This window comes from Hyla sarda, chromosome 1, assembly GCF_029499605.1.
Source record: "Hyla sarda isolate aHylSar1 chromosome 1, aHylSar1.hap1, whole genome shotgun sequence".
NCBI lineage: Eukaryota > Metazoa > Chordata > Amphibia > Anura > Hylidae > Hyla > Hyla sarda.
Window position 1 is genome coordinate 545,878,252 of NC_079189.1, and position 21,931 is coordinate 545,900,182.

Here is a 21,931-nt window from a genome sequence, read left to right on the forward strand (position 1 = left end):
GAACGCTGGCCAGTGGAGTACCCCTTTAAAGTCTGATGTCACAACAAGGACACTGCGTCCCTTCAGAATGGACTGTAAGGCTAAAGTTCCTGCAAAATTAAAAAGATGTGCAACATTGATGCACCTTCCTGATATGTCTGTGAACCCTAATAAAGCTCTTGATGTTACTTTATATCTTTATTTACTATTGATGCCATGCAGAGAACAATTTAAAGGGCCTCGACAATAAGTTACCAAAAGTTCCCACCGCCACATTGGATTAAACCAAAATCACACATTAAGCATATTTTGTACGTCTCTTGTACTAGCCAGGAACATAAGATATATTTATTTAATTAGGTCAGGACTGCACCAGGTATTTCTAATTGATGCCACTTATAGATTTGCGGTAGATGTGTGCATATAATCGTATCGTTTGACTGTCGGAATCTTCAGCCGTTCTTTGGGTAATTTTGATTGGAATGTTAATGAAGGAAATGAAATAATTTCACCCAATTTTCACCATGCTGGCTCTCTCACAAAGGCCTTACATGTACAGTCAGGTTACTGTGAAGGGTGTCATAGGTTAATTGCTATGAAATATCTCAAGTGACATTTCAAAGACCTTATAAGCCGGTCTAGGCTCTCAGCGCTGTAAGAAAAAAAAGCCTTTCTCACAAAATACCTACAACCTTATCTGAGGCTTGAAATGTATCCAGCTCCATGATTTCTCTCTAAGCAACTATTCTAAAACGTACAATGTAATTATTTCTATTTATAGAAGATGAACCGTTTTCTTTGTTTATATAGTATTTTAGTCTAGTGGAAGATTTGTCTTAATTTGGTCAAGGATCTGTTGTTTTCTTGCCCTTATTGCTTCTATTTTTTTAAAGTTCCCCATTTATGCAAAGCCATGAAAAATACAATCGGTGGACATGTAATTACATTTGCTTGTTGTTTTCTGGTAATTTTTAAAAAAAAATTTTTTATCAAGTGCCTATCTATATTATGTTAGAATGCTAGATCTTTTGTTATTTCAATAAGTGCAAGTTAAAAATTGGCTTAATTTGGTACTTTAACACGTGTTTGAAATGCTGTGAAATCTGGTGCATTTTTACAAATAGAGTTTTGTTCAGGGAAATGTTAATTCAAAGTGTGCTTCTACTTGTCTCTGCGGTAGGATATGTGCTTAAAGGGGTACTCCACTGCCGCCATGCCTACTCCCATAGACTTGCATTGAGGGTGCGTGGCTTTGACGTCACAACCCCTGCAGCCCGCACCCAGTTTTCGGAATAAAATGTTCCAAACGCTGGGGCAGTGGAGTACCCCTTTAAAGACACTGCTTCTATTTTTGCACTGCTTCTATTTTTGCAAAAACAGCACCTCTCCTGTCCACAGATTGTGTTAGGTATTGCAGCTCAGCTCAATTAAAGTAAATAGGACTGAGTTGCAGTACTACAAACAACCTGTGGACAGAAGTGGTGAAATTTTTGCAAAAAAAAAGCTTTTTTTTTTTTTTCTAATACTGGACAATAGAGATGAGCGAACTTACAGTAAATTCGATTCGTCACGAACTTCTCGGCTCGGCAGTTGATGACTTATCCTGCCTAAATTAGTTCAGCTTTCCGGTGCTCCGGTGCGCTGGAAAAGGTGGATACAGTCCTAGGAGACTCTTTCCTAGGAATGTATCCACCTTTTCCAGCCCACCGGAGCACCTGAAGGCTGAACTAATTTATGCAGGATAAGTCATCAACTGCCGAGCCGAGAAGTTCATGACGAATCGAATTTACTGTAAGTTCGCTCATCTCTACTGGACAACCCCTTTAAATTTTGCAGCTGCTTTTGAGACTATAGCGATCTGGAGACAGATTTGCCAGGAGTCCCACAGACTTGCATGGGACTTCCAGCAAATGCGTCTCCACTGTATCAGAAGCAGTGATTAAATTAGAGCACTTATCCTGCTGTAGGGACAAAGAGGTACACTTTAAGAAAAAATGTAATGCATAAAAAATCCACAATTGTGCGAATCCAATGTGAAATCTGCTATTTTTGACTGAAGTCAAATGGAAAAATCAGCAATAAATCTACAGTGGATCAGAAACTTAGGTTGACATTCTGCAGATTGTAAAAAGCAAATTCTTAGAATCTCATTTACATCACTGGTACTGTAATATGCTGCAAATTTTAACCACATAAATTAATCTTGTAATTGAGGTTTATTTTCCTTTCTGAATATGGAAGCTGTTGCTGGATCTCCCACCAGTCTTTAAACCTCCATCACTTTTCTCCTGAGGTGCCCCGGTGGTTGGTGAGGCACAGCTGGCAAGGCAGATTTGACAAGTGATCATATGTTACACCAAGGTCTTGTTTAGCAGTAGAATTGTTTCCATCTGTGCTTGACTTATTATTTTACTGGGTACAGGAGACAAATAAAAAAAAAAAAACATATTGAGATATATTGAATTTTGGCATTAAAATTTCTGGCACCATGCTCTGGCTGGTGAAAACTGTTGAGAAGGCCTAGTCTACCACTCTCCTGTTGATCTTGTTACCATATGAAACAGTACTGGTCAGAAGGTTATCTGTCCTTGTTATAAAAAAAAAAAAAACATAAATAATACATATGCTGGCACTGGCTTTATTGTATGTCACAGTCTCGAATCCGGTCTTCACATTCCCAAATTCATTAAATCACGTTTCCTGTGAACAGAGCCACATCTATTCTCTATTGGTGAACCTCATAAATAGCTTTATGGAGCACGCTTCAGCTGAAAAGAGCAAAGATTTACTATAAAGGGCTCACAATGACGCAACACTTTTTCAAAATGATTTATTTCCTGTAGATTTGGAAAGCGGCATCTGTTCACCGAGCCATGCTGGAAATTTGCCATGAAAGTAGAGAAAGCTTAATGTTTACCAGTCCTTTATTATTTGATGTGTAGTCGCTTCATTGTGAATATTCTGGATAAAGCCCATGATTTAATTACTAATGGATTTCTTGAAAGCACTGACTATATGTAGAGTTTATGGTGGTGTGTTTTCCTGTAACCGAAAAAATAGAAATTTTCAAAGCTTTTACAACTGTGTATAGTTTAATAAATTCAGATAATTCACATTTGAGATAAATAGGACGTACATACCATCCTCACTGTTTCTGCCCAGTGTCTTGTGATGGTTGGGTTAAGGCTCCAACTGAATAGGAGCCTACCTTTGGTGGTTGCGCAGACCAAGCACAACTATAGAATTGGCATATAGGTGTGTTTCCTCGAGATATAGCAGATGATTCCTCTGGATGGGTGATGGTGTTACAATGGGCGCCATAAGAGTTTCCACACCAAAGTCATAAGAAACAACAGGTTTATTGCCCAGCATGCAATGCGTGTAACGGTAACAGCTGCTTCCTCAGGCAATGTCAGAGAAAGAGGCTGTTGCTATCAAACGCGTTGCATGCTGGGCGATAAAACTATTGTTTCTTTTGACCTTGGTGTGAAAGTTCTCTTGGAGCCCATTGTAATCCCATCATGTATCCGGAGGAATCGTCTGCTACATCCAATTGATTAGGACATAATAAAGTTTGACGGGAATATTATAGATCAAAACTGCTCTCTACTGGATTGTGTAGGCACCAAACAAAGAGACCAGCAAAGTTTTCCTTCTCAAAAACTCAACCTTGTCTGGCTCTTTAGAGAAGTATACAGCTAGGGGGTGAAGTTTCGATTGATGCTTTTTTTTTTGTTCTATTTATTTTAGACTGAATCGATCTTCTCCTGATCACTTAATCTCATTGGCGAGAATGGGCAAATACTTGTTCCATTTACCATATCTTTGAAGCCTTTAAGTTCAAATTAAAGGTTTTAAATTATTTAAGCTCATTACATAGATTTTTTGTTTCTGCTAACTCTTCTCTTGACTTTCCAGTACTGAGCGTATTCTATCAATAAGTGTTAACTAAAATTCATTACAAGTCATGGATTTTTTTTCCCCCCTCTCCAGGGCTGTTTATTTAGTGCGACATAAAGAAACCCGTCAGAGATTTGCAATGAAGAAAATCAATAAGCAGAACCTAGTCCTTCGAAACCAGATTCAACAGGCCTTTGTGGAGAGGGACATCTTAACATTTGCAGAGAATCCATTTGTGGTCAGCATGTACTGCTCCTTTGAGACGAGACGTCATCTATGTATGGTCATGGAATATGTCGAAGGTAAAACCTGATTTTTCTGAAGTGATTATGAGACGCTGCTTTCTCTGGGAATTGCTCATTATTTGACATTTAGAAACTTGTTCTAAAGTTTCTGCATTTGTAATAATTAGGATGACCAAAATGACAAGGCAAAAATGGGACCAGGTTTATTACCGTGAATGTTAGTTGGGGTGGGAGTAAATGTTATGGGAAAAAATGAGATTTTAATATTAAAAAGTAAATGAGAAGAGGGTCACACACTAAGCTGAACATATAGGCTTTTAGAGGGAGATTTATCAAAACCTGTGCAGAGGAACAATTGACCAGTTGCCCATAGCAACCAATCAGATTGTTTTTCATTTTTACAAAGGCCTCCAAAAAATAAAATAATAAAATAAGCAATCTTGTTGCTATTGGCAACTGGACAACTTTTCCTCTGCACAGGTTTTGATAACCCCCCCCCATAGGGTGGCTGAGAGGTAAGACTCAACAGAATCCATGCGGCCATTGCAAAATATGCTAATTTAGAGTAACTAGCAATGGGGGGGTGTCATTGCTAGTTTCTAAATTAGCATATTTGTCACCCACACTCTTAACTGAGGTACCACTCTGGTGAGTGGTACCTCAGTTAAGAGTGTGGGTGACCCTTTTTTTTTACTTTCCCTTTAGAATTTTCTAGTTAGGGTTTAAAATTACAAAAAAAAAAATTAAAAACCTCCTTTTATCTCACTCTAACCCTCCTCTCTTCAATTTTTCCAGTTTTTGCCCCAAAATTAACCATTTTTAACTCACAAATTATCAATGCTTGCAAAACAATTGCTTATTTATTACCACTGCACTTGATACAACCTAGCTTAAAAATGAAAATGTCATATGTGTTTTTGTTTCTTTAGCAATGGTCTGTATTTTGTGGCCGATATAGTTGTAGTCCCCCTCTCCTGTACACCCCTATATATAGTAGTAGGTAGACAACACCAACAAATCTGCTGCCCCGCTGCTCTTCTTCGTTCTGAGGTCAGGACCTACTGCAATGGCTGGGCCATAATAAACAGGCTATTTTCCCCTCCTCTGGTCTTCAGCTTTTGTCATGCAGACACTCTCTGTCCCCTGCTGGTCACCACTTTCTCCTGGTTCCTGTGATGTACTGGCCTCACAGGAATTGCCTTTCTTAGTAGTGCTGCATCGATAGGGACTGAGGGAGGTAAATATAGCTTATTATTTGTACACCACCTTCAGCCTTGTAAACATTTTTCTTTTTTTCCTTTTAATGAATTTATTTTCCCTTTTATGTTACAGTCTACACTTTTTGTACACTCATTCATCTTTACATTATTATTATAATGGGATTTGTAGAATGATAAATTTTCTTTATTTAACAGTGTTCCCCAAGCTGCGGCTCTCCAGCTGTTGGAAAGCTACAACTCTCAGCGTGGCCTGACAACCTGTTCCTGCCGAAGCATGATGAAAGTTTTAATTTTGTGACAGCTGGAGAGCCACAAGTTAAAGAACTCTGCTTAAAGGCTACAGATTACTTTACAGACATTTGTTTTATTCCGTTGTATTTATTTTGTTAAATAAAACCGTGTCCAATTGTGTTTAAATAGTTTTTGTCTAACAAGCAGTGTTAGGCAGTTTACAAGGAAGTGACAAACCAAGATTTCGAACCTTTTTTCTGGGGTCAGGGGTCAGTTTTGGTAAATGAAGGGAGTTACAAAAATGTTTGGAATCACCTGGGCCATCACATGGAGGGAGGATGTCTGAAGTGTCTAAGGCTATTTAGGGTTTAGGAGAGCAGGGAGACGGGCTGCAGTCTTAGCCATTGGTGATCTTGTCTAATAGAATGAGCAGTGAATGACATCCAGCTTGAATTTCAAGCCTAGGTTCACACTGTTTTTTAGCCTTCCATTAGAGGTGTTAGTTAGGAGGACTCCCCACATACCTGATGGAAGCTGCAATGTATCTCAGTGTATAGGTATAGGTAAGCTCCCATGATGTAACTGTCCATGAGTAGACAGTTTCGTCATTGGAGCTTCGCCATGTAAGCCAGATCATTGAGCTCTGTAGTGAGCCTTCCTCCGCTCATATACCTGTACGCTCAACATGCTTGAGTTCTGAATGAGGAGAAAGGAGCAAGTCACTGTCATACTGAAATCAAGCTGCTTAGTCATCCTCTTCCCTGACATCTTCTGCCAATGCAGAGTCAGGAGGCCACCATTCACAGTAGACTGGTCCCATTGAAATTGTCAGATTCAGCCAACCTTAAAGGCAATGTGTCATCAAAAAGTGACCTATTGTTTAAATCAGTTTTTGAAGTTAAATATATATATATTTTTTTTACAATTTCACTATGTATATTATGAAATAATACTGAACAATCCTATTGAGAAGCCTTCTGGAAAGTGATCAGTTCGGAATTACAGCGAACGGTGACACGAGTATATAGATGAGACAATGGGAGCTCAGCCTCCCCCTTTCTGTAGAATGACCTCTGCACATGCCACAAAGCATGCTTATAAATATGCCCCATACCAAAAACACGGGGTGGAGATGTTAATTTTGTCTATATCCATGGGGTTTGCTGTGAAGCATATCACTAAATGTTAAAAACAGCTAAGGCAAGATGGCTGCCTCATGATAATGTACAAAAAAAGGACATAAGCAAAAATTACAAATACAGTATAGGAACAAATTAGAAAAAAACATGTTTCAGTATCTGTCTCTAAAACTAGGAAACACATTCACTTCAATCTGATGTATATTGCCAGCTTTAGTTTACATGTATCGGGTTCTAGAACTCTGGCAGACACTTTCCCGGTAAAGCTGGCAAAGGCACATCTGATGGAGTCTAGCCTTTAACTGATGTCACCATAGTGGTGTTTTCCTGCACAGCAGGCATATTCATTTTGTCTATTTTTGTAGTGTATTGTATAATGTTGGACCAGCAACCGCTTTTTATTATTTTAACTCTTGACATGTTTGCACTGTAGTCAACCATTGTTCTGCTCCTGATAAGAACAATTCCTGCCTTGTATGCTGAGGTTATGGGAGCTTTTGTTCCTATGGCTACCACCAACAAAGTACATAGTACACATGCCAAACATGCAAAAAGATTAACCATTGGAGAATATCTGCATTTTATGCTAAATATACAGTATACAAATTTAAAGACTTATGCATTCTGTATACTTCAATGTCATTTTGTGTGAACTGGTGCTTTGCTTTATGTAAGTGTACATGCATATTGTTTTTTTTACACCATTACGGTATTTTAATCATATTTAGTAAAAGTGTTATATGTTTCTGCTGCTGTGACTACTATCAATCATTCCCCTGTTACATTTTCTTTTCACTTTAGGAGGAGACTGTGCAACACTGTTAAAAAACATGGGTCCTTTGCCTGTAGACATGGCCCGAATGTATTTTGCTGAAACTGTCCTTGCCCTGGAGTATCTCCATAACTATGGGGTCGTCCACAGAGACTTGAAACCTGACAAGTAAGTATTTTAGTGTCTCTTAAAAATTGTCTGGTTGTCTTTTCCAGAAACAATGCCACTCTTGTCTAAGGACTACAGTTGGTCTGCAGATTTGAATGTAGTTAAGCCAGTGTCCCAAACACAACCCATCAACAAGGGTGGCACTGTCTCTGGAAGAAAGCAGCTATGTTCATTCAATCCTTTTGATTGTTGTGTCCTGAGTCTGGCTGTACAAGTGAACAATATGACATGTAAACCTTTTTTTTTTAATTCTCCAATCTAATACAATACTCCCCTATCAGGAAGCAGTTTGACGTTGAATGCAGAGAATTTCTTGGTAATAATACTAATTCTTTCTGAACTGATGGCTGAAATTTTTGTATCTCCCTCTGTTTTAAATGCTCAGTTCAATAGTATTTAACATAGTTTATAGTGTAGAAAATGAAGTGGCACTCACCGATTCAGACATGCTTTATGTATTCCACATGCAGTACATTACAATGCAGGCACAGTACTACACTTTTTCAATGCCCCACAAAAGCTTTGCAATGTGTTGCACAATGACTGAGTGAATGCCACTTCTTTTTTTGCACTATGGATTATATGTATCCTGTTTCTTCTGAAGACTGAGCACCTTGGTTTAAAGGGTACCTCTCATCAAAAAAACTTTCAATATATTATAGATTAATGTATGCAGAATAACTTCACAATTGCATGTTATTAAAAAATATGCTTCTTTTTATTTAATTTTCCACTTTGAAGAAATGACCACTAGGGGTCTCCCTACCAGTCCTGGCAGCAAGCATTTCAGACTCATGCTGGAGTCCTAAACACTACGAGCTGCCAGTCTGCTTTGTTCACAAAGGAGAACACTCAGAGCTGCCAGCCTGCTTTGTTCACAGCCTGTTTGGCTGTGAACAAAGCAGGCTGGCAGCTCTGAGTTTTTAGGACTCTAGCATGATTCAGAAATGCTTGCTGACAGGACTGATCGGGAAAAATACAATAGAAAGAAGCATATTTTTCATTAACATGCTATTGGAAAGTTATTCAACATTCATTAATCTAAAATATATCAAAAGTTTATTTGATGAGAGGTACCCTTTAAGTAGAGATTACACCCGGCCCTACTGCTCCCAGCTTGATTAAAAGGACAGTGCCGGTCCACATACTCACACCAGTGTTGAGTATTTAACATAGTTTGACCACATCTTCTGTTTAAGCCGACCGTACCCATAAGTTATGTGAACCCACCAATGATCTTGAAAAGTTTTAGGTCTCTGAGTTCTTCCTTTGATGGTAGATGTTGGGGAGACAAGTAATCCAGAATGTTAGATTTCAACCTGCTCAATGCTTGTTCTTCCACAAGATAAACCAATGAGAGGGGTGTAAGGCCACAGCCTTTATCATTGTTAAACTTAACATGCATTCTTTATCTAACATGCATATCTAAAGTTGGGTAACATAAATGTTGTCCATACAAGTGTTCAGCCCAAGGCTTTATCATTTGTGGCCTGCTAACATTTGATTTCAGCATTTATCAATATGCCAAAATGACTTAATTCTTGTCACGTAGCCAGTATTTGCATCCATGCATGGCTATTTGACAAATTCAACCTCATTTTAAGGGAAGGGTCTGCAGGTGGCTTGTGTAGCAGGATCTTTCTCTCCAAATGAAGACCCTTATCATACATGACCAGTTTGCTGATATGTTCATTGGGTTTTGCCCTTCGTATTACATTAAGCATGTACATAATCATTTATTAATAGCCTTCCTGCGACACACAAAGCCCAGAAAGGATTGCCATTGAGTATTTCCACAAAAGAAAACAATCCCCCTCTTTTCACATTTGCATTGACCACAGAACTCTATCTGCATGTTAAGCATGTGCCTTGGATAGGCACTGTGATGATGTCAGCGTGGATTAGCTGCCTCATTGTGACTAGGAAGCTTAACTAGATGAAATTTCAGAAGGACAGACTAGTATGGTTCCCCCAGTTACTGATGAGAATGGGGAAACAAAATATGTAATGTGTTATCAAATTAGCTCAGCTATTCTCTATTAGAGGCCTCGATGACTGCACCGGGGAGAGTGAATGGGGGTGCGGGCAGTGTTTCGGATAATACATTATCTCATCTGGTATTGTAAGATGGCACAGTGCAGAAGTCAAGTAAAGTGTTGTTTGGGCGTTCTGATAGCAGACACAATTATTCCCATGTTTTGTAATGATGGTATATCATCACCACAATAATATATAAAATCTAACTTTTACTTAAGTTTTTATAACACCACAATATTTATTACAAAAAAAATAATCATTACAAGCTTAGGGTAGAGACCTGACCGACAATGCGGAATTTACTATTTAAATGTGCCTAAATTCTGACACAGTTTGCATAATAAATGCAGTTAATGCCTTGCTCCAGGTTTATTTTGAGTTCTGGCTAGAAAAAGGGATATGGCTTAATTCCTACCAAAATTTCAGTGCAAGTTATTAGTCTAAAGCTGTGGTTTGCAAACTGGCCCTTTTATATTTTGCAAAACTGGAACTCCCGGGTATGCTTGCACAGCAAACAGCTGGGAGTTGTAGTTATACAACATCAGGAGGGCCACTGGTCTAAAGTAAGAGGTGGCATAAGGAATTGTAAAGTGCCTAACATTTCTAGCAAAATGCACCAAATCTATTACGATGTGCAAATCTGTGATTAAAGGATAAGTATTACCAAGAAAAACTTTAGATCATGGGGGATGGGAGCACTTGTGCCCCCTGCAATCTCCTGAATGGAGCCCCGAGCTCCATTCAGGAGCACGTCACAACCCCTTCCCGAAGCGGAGGCCGCCACGCCCCCCTCCAATAAGCTCTATGGGAGAGCCGTTCGGCAATCTTTGGCTCTCCCATAGAGCTTTATGGAGGGGGCGTGGCGGCCTCCGCTACCAACGGGGGTCGTGACGCGCTCCTGTGCTGGAGAACCGGGGCTCCGTTCAGAAGATCGCGGGGGGTCTGAGCACTGGCCCTTCGAATAGGGGATAATTTTTTCTTGGCGATATTTATCCTTTAATTGGATGCACCTTCTACCTGTCTAGTTTCGTTTTAGGGTAGGGTCACACGTAACGGATCTGCAGCGTATTTTATGCTGCAGATCCACTGGTGGCCAGACCCATTTTGTGCCTCTAGCTGTTGCCACCCCCCGTTCCCCCACCTTGCTCCACCCCTGGCCTGCTAGCAGTGGAAATACACCGCTACGAGAAGCCACACAGGGTGCCTGCAAGTCGGCGAATGCGCCCTGACATCGCGGCTGACATCGTGGAGCAGCCACAATGTCTGAGTGCACTGCGCACTCGCAGGTTCCCTTGTGTGGCTGCTCGTAGCGGTGCTGCCAACAGGCCAGGGGCAGAGAGAAGCGGGGAAGAGGTGGGGGGCAACAGCTGGAGGCACAAAATGGGTTGGGTGAATGTAACCGCTAGATTTGTTTCTGTCTCTATTTTATTTCATTATAGTAAGTTTTTATGGGAGCAGCCATCTTTCCTAAGCAGTTTTTAACAACATTTGGAGATATGCTTCACAGCAAGCCCCATGGATATAAACACAATAAACCTCTCCAGACACTGTTCATAGTCTGGAGCAGACCCTATTTATTTGTAACTTTAGGGATTATTTTATAACTATAGTAAAGTGGAATTTTTTTTAAAGATTTACCTAAAATTCTTTAAATATATATTGAAAATAGAAACCTTATTTAAACTATAGGTAATTTTCCAATGACCATTTTTCTTTAAGATGGTCATAAAAAAAAATCTGCCTCAATATTCTCTATTAACACCAACCTATTGCACAACATAAGTAGAGGTGGGATATGGAAGACCAAGTTAAAAAGACATCTCACTGACCTATGTGCAACCTAAACATACATTGTCCTATCTAAGACTGACAATGTGCCTATACACTTAAAATATTTGGCCATGTGACTGTTTGGTTGATAGATCACTCCATACACATCAACACTCTACATGGCCAAACGTTCATGTGTTCGCAACGGAGAGAATGAGGGGTAAACTGTTGCCATACAGCTCGGGTGGTGGCTTTTCTCCCTGAGAACAAAAGGATTAGAAAGTTGAAATAAAAGTTGATCATTTTCTCCCCTAACTTTATTTGTTAGGAAATAAGAGGCCCCAATACATGCTATACAGTCAGCCCTTCCCTGTGAGGATTATTTAAAATGTATAGGGAAATGAGGTTGGAAGCTGTACCTTGCCTCTTATGCCCTATGTGTGCGGTAAAGCACTTTTGTCATACAGTGTATTACAGTGACACAGCACACAGATGCTATTAGACATGGCAGCCTCAAATATAAGCATTTTTTTTAAATAAAAGCAAACCTCAAACTAAGCAACACATTATTATTTACACAATGTTAACAGACCAGAAAAGCTATGATAGTCTCACTTTTACAATGAAGTACATGACAAGATAGAAGCATTGCCTTACATAGTCCTCTTCTACATTTATATAAATAATGCAGTCTTTACAGTAGAGATGGACAAAATTGTCTGCTTTGTTTTGAGGACTCTGTCTTTCAGCCATGTCCTCTACCCCAAGGCTATTGTGGGCTGGCTGTGAAAATGGGTGAACCACAACAATTTGATTCAATAATGCTTTGGAGGTTTTCTGCTACATATACACTAGTCATTTGATGAGCAACCGAGGTTGACAGCCAGAAGATATGGGAAAACTCTTATGAGACTTTCTAAGTAACTAATCCAGGCAGTCTACAACTTGTCAAAAGTATTTAAGAAATGTGATAGAATCCATGACCAGCTTGTCTAAAGTTCTAACCCAGAAATGTTGATATGTGCTGAAGAGTAGACCTGCTTGATCTTGATATCCGTTTCCTTGCCCACATACCGTAGATATAATGCATGTCGTAGGATTGTGCTTGTGTTGTTCATATATAATGTACTTGAGAGCTTCTTTTTATTTGTGCCCAAAAACGTGTGTCAAATGTATGTCCTTGATTTACAGCCTGCTGGTGACCTCAATGGGACATATTAAGCTGACAGATTTCGGACTTTCCAAAGTGGGCCTTATGAGCATGACGACTAACCTTTATGAGGGTCACATCGAAAAGGACGCCCGAGAGTTCCTGGACAAGCAGGTCAGCATAACTAATTTGTTTCTTTATTTTGTGTCTTAGTCCTTTCAATGGTATGAAATTGTTCTTGTTATATTTCTTAAATTTGCGATTCGGTAGGGTTGCAATATTTTGCAAAACCCATGGACAATCCTATACAATCTTTTATTTTTATTTATTTATGTTGTTAATCACATACAATCCTTTTTAACTCTACACATTGATTAGGAATAGTAAGTATATAATTGTTTTGTGTATGTAAAGTTGATTTGTACATTACACATGTGGTCCAAACCTTGGAGGCCATCTAATGTGCACATTGTAGTCTTCTGACTTTCTCTTAGTTAAAGATGTTGGAAAGAGAAGGTTTGGTCATATTGGACTTCAACTTCTTGATCCACTGTCTTGATAAACCACTGTCAAAGGAGTCTGAGGCAATGTACACATGAGCACTGGCCATGTTTGCACGTGTATGAGGGTATCAGGTGGAATAGCTGTTGGCCATTAATGAGTTTGGTTAGAAATAGACTACATATACAGTAGTACTGCATTTTTGGCAAATATTGACATGCATAAAAAGAATCTTAATTGAGCGCTATCAATTACAAAAACTTTTTATATAATGTATATTTGAAATAAATATTTGTTTAACAATGTGTATATTTTTGGTGAAAAAATGCTAAATTTTTCTGGACAGTGGTTGGAGCCCTACTGCCTGTGTGTCTCTGCAGGACAACATGGCTCTGTGCAGGCTCCTGGCTTGTCAATCAGCCTGCTGTGTGAGTCGAGGGCCTGTCACAGAGCCTCACTGCACAGAGCAGCCAATTGTCAACTCTGGGGAGTAAGGGGAAAAAGTCTCCACATGAGATGTGCGGGTAAGCAAGGAAACGACCCCTCATTTTCAGTGAACTGCATGCAGTGTGCAGTGAACTCATGACAAGTACACTTTAAGACCTGATTTTAAGACTTGTACAGTCAATTAATAAAGTTAAAAAAAGATAAAATAACATAACATAGTTTCCCTCCAAATATGTGAGCTGTCTGTGTAATGCTGTGTGTGGCCATTCTCTGCTATGGTAAATAGTGGAGGATCTTAATTGCCCCCCCAATCTATTACCATATTATTTTCTTATGGGGCATTATAAAAGCCCTTTAACTGTGATGAATATTTTATCACGTTATACATAGCATATCCAACTGAATGCAAATAAACGGTGGTGTGCTTTCATATTCTTTACATTTCTGCCTAATTCTTCTATCCTTCAGTTGTTCCCATGAAATGAGGAATATGATGGCACTGTCGTAATTTTTAAGACAGCAGAATAAGACACTGAAGGAAGTCTGTGAATCTCTATAGACTACTTTGGAGCTTATGATGCATTGTACAATTAAAGGTGCTAAAATCTTAGCTGTGGTCCATTTGCTTTTTTTCATGCCTCATTACCAAGGGTCCACAATCTGTTTATTCTAAAGTGCCTGGGAAGGAGGGGGATCTATCTGAACAATATCATAGCTGAATATATGTTCCCTTCACTTTCCTGCTGCAATATAAATGGTCGGTTTGTTGTTCTTAATTTAATAGTTTGTAAGCTGAAGATATAATATTTTTCCTTGTTAGTTCAAACATACGCATTATGGCAAATTAATTACCAGCTAGATTGGTGTCTTTAAATGGATTTTTGGGGAAGGGGGTTGTGGAGTATAACATTTGTCTGTAAATATATGCAGGAAATTTATGCTTGCGAGTTTATAAACTGCTCAGCTCCTGTATGACTTTGTATTACAGTAGTGTATGCTGGCGGTAATATAAGCAGCTGGGTATTATCTATCAGTAAGGTAGACTGTGCTTTATAATTGTGTGTACAGTATGGAGATAGATAGATTCTTAGTTAAAATATGTAACTATGCTCTCCTTTTTAACCCCTTAAGGACTTAGGCTATTTTTCATTTTTGCACTTTCGTTTTTTTCCTCCTCACCTTCTAAAAATATTTCAGTTTTCTACCTACAGACCTATATAAGGGCTTGTTCATTTCACTACAAAATTTACTGCAAAACCAAAAAAAAAAAATATTTGTGGGACAAAAATAAAACAAAACGCTATTGTGTAATTTTTGTCAGCTTCCGTTTCTACGCAGTGCACTTCTTGGTAAAAATGACACCTTATCTTTATTCTGTAGGTCCATATGATTAAAAAGATACCCCACTTACAGTATATAGGTTTGATTTTGTTTTACTTCTGTTAAAAAAATTATAACTTTTTGCACGAACATTAGTACGCTTTAAAATTGTCCTCTTCTGACCCATATAACTTTTTTATTTTTCCGTTTATGGGGATATGTGAGTGCTCATTTTTTGTGCTGTGATCTGTAGTTTTGATGGGACTTTTTGATCGCTTTTTATAAGTTAAAAAAAATTTAAGGTATATAAAGTGACCAAAAATATAAAATTTTGGACTTTTTTTTTTCCGTATACGCTATTGAATGCGTGGTTTGAGTAACATTACATTTTTGTTTACATCGTTTTTTTATGGGAAAAGGGGGGTGATTCAAGCATTTATTAGGGAAGGGGTTAATTCACTCAAACTTTTTTTTTTTTTTTTTTTTTTACATTTCTTACATAAATTTTTAGTCCCCATAGGGGATTATTACATGCAATCCTTGGATTGCAAACATTGTTCAATGCTATGCGATAGCATAGCATTGATCAGTGTTATTGGTGCTCGACTGCTCAAGGCTGTTGAGGCTTCCTGGAACATCGAGCCATTTTTTTATTTTATTTTAAATGTTGCGGTCAAATTTGATCGTGGCGTCTAAAGGGTTAATGCCGGGCATCAAAGCAATCAGTGATGTCCGGCATTAGACATGGGTCCCGGAAGCCATCGGGAACACTCGCTCTCAGCTCCTACCTGGGTTGTCCAGGATTAGATAAACATAACTGCTTGCTTCCAAAAACAGTGCCACACCTGTCCTTAGGTTGTGTGTAGTATTACAACACGGCTCCATTCACTGAGCTGTAATACCACATATAAACTGAGGCCATGAGTGGTACTGTGTGTGTGAAAGACCTCTGTAGCTGCCATGATGGGACTGCTATTACATCCTAAATATTTGTCTAAATATTTGTTAATGGTAGAGTCTCTGGTAGCCCAGTGAAAATGCCCTTGGAGGGACAGGGGCTAAGAAAATGAGACCCCACTTAAGGAAACAGAAAATATGGATTAACCGAATGGGTTGTCCAGCTTTGATTTTGTTTGTTTTCTTCGGTCTGTGTTTTTTTATATATATATTCCCAGATAAATGTTACTTTCATTGATCACCACAAATGTTATCCATTATTTTTCAGGTCTGTGGAACCCCTGAATACATTGCCCCAGAGGTGATTTTGAGGCAAGGTTACGGAAAGCCTGTTGACTGGTGGGCAATGGGGATTATTTTGTATGAATTCCTGGTTGGATGCGTCCCGTTCTTTGGAGATACACCAGAGGACTTGTTCGGTCAGGTTATCAGTGGTAAGTATAAGGTTAAGATAATAGGGAAGATTATTATGGTCAGGTTTCACATGATATAAATGTATTGCACTGGTCATAGGGTCCAGTAAATACTAGAATACTTTATTCATGGGACAACCCCTTTCATATTTCCGTTCCATATACAGTAAATTATTTTTACATCATGTAAAACTCAAAAGAGCACCAGATGGCTCTATAAAAAGTATGTAGCAGCACTTCTTTTTTTTTTTTTTTTTTTTTTTTTTTTTTTTTTTTTAAATAAGCTGAAGTTTGGATATGAACCATGAAATGTGGATATTAACTTTCATACCTACATTTTAATTATTTGGAGATATTAAAGGAGTTTCCCCAGAGAATAAAGTTTACTCTTTAAAAAGTACATGTTAAAAAAAAATACATGTTAACTGCTGCCTATAGTTGGCCTATGGTGTTCTGCCACATAGGAAATGCCCGCTACAATCACTGGCTATGGCAGGTCACTCTACATGGGAAGGCAACACATTTGTGGCGTTATTAAAGGGTTTCTTTGCTATGGACAATTCATAATTGTTAGAAGAGTCCATTTATAATATAATGATCATCAATTATCCCAGTGCTGGGAACTTCAGCCATCAGCTGTTATCTGTAGGGAACCTGGTAGTGAGTGTTCAATTTTCCTGCAGCGCCTCCACAGGTGAATTGAAGCATTACACAGTGCTCAGTCAAATGAATAGACTATCTGGATATGAGAGGTCCTTGATAGTGAGAGTCACTCTTTATAACTGCTCTGTGTTTCAATCAGAAAAACTCCTTCTAGTAATTTACAATTCCCTATTAGGGTATATGAATTTATTTTCTTAACTGAACAATCCCTTTAACACGTTTCTTGTTCATGTGCATTGATATAATCCAGTAGTCCTTTTTTGTGACATACTGGATTCATAGTGTTTCCATAGCAGCGTCATCATTCTATGGGTATATTACCAATTAGCCAGTTTTCATGGAGTGATACAGGAAAAAACCTGCTCTTCTCTCAGCTAATTTTATAATTGAATGTGTAGTCTGTTAGTGTAATTGGTCTATCACTTACAATAGAAGTTCATTATTTGCAAATAGTAAAACAGGGCCTACACCGGTTAGGGATATGTAGCTGTCTGGCTCGCCATTGGATTGCAATCACCAAGTGCTGTCTATGCAAAATGAAACAAATAGCCAAATAAACTGTAATGTGACTAACTGGGGGGCCCTCATAGTAAATAATGCAAAGCAGAAAGCAAACAAAGAGAATTCACAGATTGTTAATGAGTTCACTGAGGGTTATTACAAGGTAATGTTATTTATATAACAGCTGTTCTTCTTTCATTTAAAATTCAATAACCTTTCCGGTGTGAACCTGCAGGCTGACCCCAAGTACCATTACACAGCTTGTGGCAAAACTAAATGATAATTAAACAAAATCCCTTATTTCCCTACCTGCTGTTTCCACAAATTTCCCTGATGCATTAAAATGCTAAGGTTATGCCAGCACTATGATCATAATGACATTTTATTTTGCACAATTTACTGCACAAGCATAAACAATGTACCCAACAATATATAAAAAATGTTTTAGAAGGTGTAACTATATCTATATATGTGTATGTATGTATGTAAGCGGGTCTTCCCAGCTGTTCAACAGATATCTTTATTAACCAATCAAAACGGTTCTCAAAATCTTTCTGCTGTTTGCATCATTGTCAGGTTGTGACTTTAGGCTATTAGTTGGTCTTGCTTTGCCACTGTAGGTCTTTGAGAGGCTCCTGCCTACCTCACCTTAATGCAACTCGCAATGTTGTACCTGTCACTTTGCTCTTTATCCCAAGATTTTTTGGGGCTGCTACACCTATGGCCCCTGGTCTATTTCCTTACTGTTGGGGTTTTTAAAAGACCCCTCAATATAAATGAGCAGCAAACAGATAAACAGTAATTTCTGATGACAAGGGGCTGAATACTTGTCGAACACAATTTTTACTTATGAATCACTAAGTTACTTGGATGAGGATGAGTAGCACTCTTGCAGTCGTCCTCTTTATTAGCCCACTCTTCCTGATCTACAGGTGTCTTGCAATCTTCACTACTTAGGTAGTGGCTCCCACAGATCATGACAGCTGTAAATAGGCCTACTGCTCTGCAGCATCTGCATTATCCCCCTTTGGCACTATGCATGGTCTCTGTGGCCACGCCCCCTCCCATAGACTTGCATTGAGGGTGTGTGGTCATGATGTCACGACTGTGGCGCTGCACCCGACACTCTAACTGAATGCTGGGTGCAGCAGGGAAGCAGGGAGATCACTGGGGTCCCCAGTGGCAGGACCTCTGCGATCAGACATCTTATTCCCTATCTTTTGGATAGGGGATAAGATGTCTAGGGGCGGAGTACCCCTATAAGCCCCATATTGGTCTTTCTCTACAAAGTAGCACTGTGGCATAAAGCTCAGCTCCAACACATTGCCTACATTCCCTACTTTAGCTTTAAGCCCTCTGTGGGCCTGCACTAATGCCAATTGAGTCCTGCATTCCTGCCCCCAGGAAACCCTACCTTTTGGTGGCTACAATGGCATGGCCTGATAGTGAAAGGGGCAAAACAGGCATGGACTAGTGAAGCTACTAACAGATACAAAGAGAACGACTCTAGTGTGTGTGTGTTTTATGTATCTTTGGTACCATATTTGTATGGAACTTGAAAAAATGTTCTTCTGTTAAGCAAACTATAACTCGGATATGTAAATGACATAGTTTAGGAGGTTATAATCTGAGGCACCAGGAGCTTGGGGAATAAACCCGGTAATTAAAACGAGTGGTAGCACTCCGTCCTGGCGCACAATGCCTTGCAGCGGGGATGCATATTCATACATAGTTCACGCTTTATATTCAGTTTAACCTGCAGTAATCATAGATGTGGCATCCAAGCTGGCATGCTGGCTCTTTTGCACTATAGAACTTCTGCCCTTTGTAAACTGATTGCCGCCCCCGCTCTGAAATTATGCACATAAGTAGAGAAGGTGTTTTACATATTATTCAGATTTTCTGTTATAAAAGATGTCATGCATATTATTAGAGATTATAATATTACAGAGAACAGAGTGACATTTGTCCCAATTTTTACTTTTTACTTTTTATTTCTCTTACCTTTCTTTCTTTCTTTCCCTTCATAACATTTCCTTTTTAGATTTTCTTTTTTTTTTTTTTTAGAATTGCACATGTATACTGGCATAATTTTACATTAGACAAGGCAGACCAGCTATTCATTATGTAATATTGTTGACTCTCAGGGCCAAATGCACAATTGAGGAAGCCAATGTGGCTGCATAGTGACCCTTGATTGAGACTGATTAGCCTTCATTCCTTATTTTAGTAGGTGGTGGGCCAGGGCGTGTGCTTTCGACATAAGAAAATTTTCTGTACTATACATGTTATTTTGTACATTTTTATCCCTTTCCTGTGTGTTTGTATACAGCTGGATAGCTGGATTTACTTCTTGCTCTAGTTAGAATTAAGTAGCAGTGGGTTTTAATTCTATGGATCATGAAGTGGCCTCTGTGTATAATAAACAGGATGTTTTGGAATGAAGCGCTTCTCTTTCTAGTGATATGGCAGTCGTCTGCCTGTGTACGCTAATAATGACACTGCTCTGAGCAGTCATTACATAATACGGTATCATCCTCCCTGTCAGGAGTGAAGTCAGGCATTAGTGTGTTCTCATTGATACAAGAACGAATTTGAAAGAATCTGATTTAAATAAATTCACATTTATTTTAGTTTTTTTTTTTTTAGTTATTTTTTTTTTCAAGCAATTATCCATTCAAATTAATGTAACATCCATTGTCAATATTCTATTTCCTGTACATTATTTTGCATTTGTTTTTCTACACTTTTCAGTGTGGCCAACAAGCCCTTACTTTTGTGGTGGTTGTTGGCCTCCATGCTTGGCATTCTGGGCATGGAGTGTTCATATACCATTTAAGATTGATCAGATGTTTTGATTTATTGGCTACACCCCTAGTCCACCCCTTCTTTTTCTGGGCATGGTGTGTTCCTACACCATGTATGTAAGGTTCAGCGGGGGTTTTCATTTATTAATCGGTTACGTGCCTAGTCCACCCCTCTATATAGATTTAGCTTGTCTCTACCTCCTGAAAGAAATTGTATGCAAAATACACATCTCGGTCTAATGTGCAGACTTGTGTCTATTTAGCGGCTGTCATATTTGTAAGGGTATGTTCACACAGGGTAAAATGACAAATAAAATTTCTTGTGGATGTGACAAGATAATCCTCACCAAAATTCACTTCAGATCCACATCAACGCAGATATGGAGGAGAATTTTGTGCAATGGGATGATTTGTCACAAAATCCTCGTCACCTCTAATCTTCCCTTAGAGTGCGTGGAGCCTAGCCTCTATGATGTCTTCCATACACGTCATACACAGAAGAGGAGATTCTGCTCTCCTCTCTTTATGGTGAACCCCAAGAAGCAGCAGCATATAGTACATTTTTAGTGCAGCACTGAACAGAATAAGCTGAAAATCCAGCACTAGGGTGAGATCTAATACTTACAGGGAACTTTTGTAGTTATTTTTTAGCCTTTTCTTCCTTCTTTCTCTCTCCACTCACTCCCCTCAACCTTTCTCTCTCCATAGACTTGTCTGTGCAGCATGTGAGTTGATCCCTCAGTGAGCTGCTAGTCCATCTTACTAACACAAGAATTAAGCAGTGAATGAAAGTTTATGGGGGGAGTGCAGGAAAGTAGCTTGTTAAAAGCAGAAATAAGCATTTTTGTCTGAAAAGATATAATAGAGTTTCTTACTTGCTTGTACTATTGATTTTATACAAGTTGAACAGTGACTATTTAAATAACATACAAAGGCCTGGAAAACCCGATTATCTACCATTGTATGTTAATTCCTAGCCGTTAATCCAGTTTTATACTGCAGACTTTCTTACATGGTTGATATAATGTGTTGTTTAGATTAAGGTATAAAAGCTCAGCAAGTTATTTTCTATTGAGTGCTATTACTTTATGTATTTTTTTTGTTTTATAACAAATCTTTTTCTTTGTAGATGAAATAATATGGCCTGCAAAGGAAGACGCTCCCCCGCCTGATGCTCAGGACCTCATTACTTTACTACTCAGGCAGAATCCTCTCGATAGACTTGGGACAGGTAAGAGTCTTGCTATAAAGTTATATACTTACCTAGCACTAGTTTTCTTGTTTCATACTTCACATTCTCTAAAGAAGACATTCAATGATAAAAAGATTTGCATCAATGTACAGTCATAACTAATATACGGACAGAGAAGAGCTCCCTGGAGACTGGTACTGTTGTTCACACTAGATGGACCTGTTTCTCTTCCTGTTTTGGAGGCAGCAATGTATGACGCTGCTAGTGAGAAGATTATCTGTGACTCTCTATGTAGGGTCATTATGACCTATAATTCAGTGGTAATAGGGTACATTGCAATGTAATAATGTATATGATGGCAGGTTCCTCTTGCTGCCCTTTAGTAAAATATAGGTTTTGGATGGGTGACCGGTGCAAGAGATTGTTCTAAAAAAGGGTTGTACAGAGAAATAGTTCAACTTCATGGTAGATCAAACAAATACAAAAAGAAAAAACTGTATTCCACTGCTGACAGTGTTG

At 38.8% G+C, this 21,931-nt stretch overlaps 1 protein-coding gene and 1 long non-coding RNA gene across 14 annotated transcripts in view; one reads left to right on the forward strand and one right to left on the reverse strand.

Moving 5' to 3' along the window:
* MAST4 (microtubule associated serine/threonine kinase family member 4) overlaps window positions 1-21,931 on the forward strand; it is a 632,006-nt gene that overhangs the window by 578,473 nt on the left and 31,602 nt on the right. For all 12 annotated transcript variants that reach the window (XM_056541555.1, XM_056541557.1, XM_056541556.1 and 9 more), the window contains 5 exons: window positions 3,973-4,181; window positions 7,516-7,654; window positions 12,653-12,785; window positions 16,105-16,270; window positions 21,350-21,451. In XM_056541555.1, the coding sequence (XP_056397530.1) occupies window positions 3,973-4,181; window positions 7,516-7,654; window positions 12,653-12,785; window positions 16,105-16,270; window positions 21,350-21,451 (749 nt within the window). The remainder of the gene's footprint in view (window positions 1-3,972; window positions 4,182-7,515; window positions 7,655-12,652; window positions 12,786-16,104; window positions 16,271-21,349; window positions 21,452-21,931) is intronic.
* LOC130292529 (uncharacterized) lies at window positions 2,245-21,640 on the reverse strand. Of its 2 annotated transcripts, none has more exons than XR_008848152.1 (3): window positions 21,484-21,640; window positions 20,846-20,982; window positions 2,245-2,391 (listed from the first exon to the last, which is right to left on the reverse strand). It is a non-coding gene; the product is annotated as an uncharacterized LOC130292529 (long non-coding RNA). The 2 variants fall into 2 exon arrangements; XR_008848153.1 differs by lacking the exon at window positions 2,245-2,391 and adding an exon at window positions 2,612-3,021.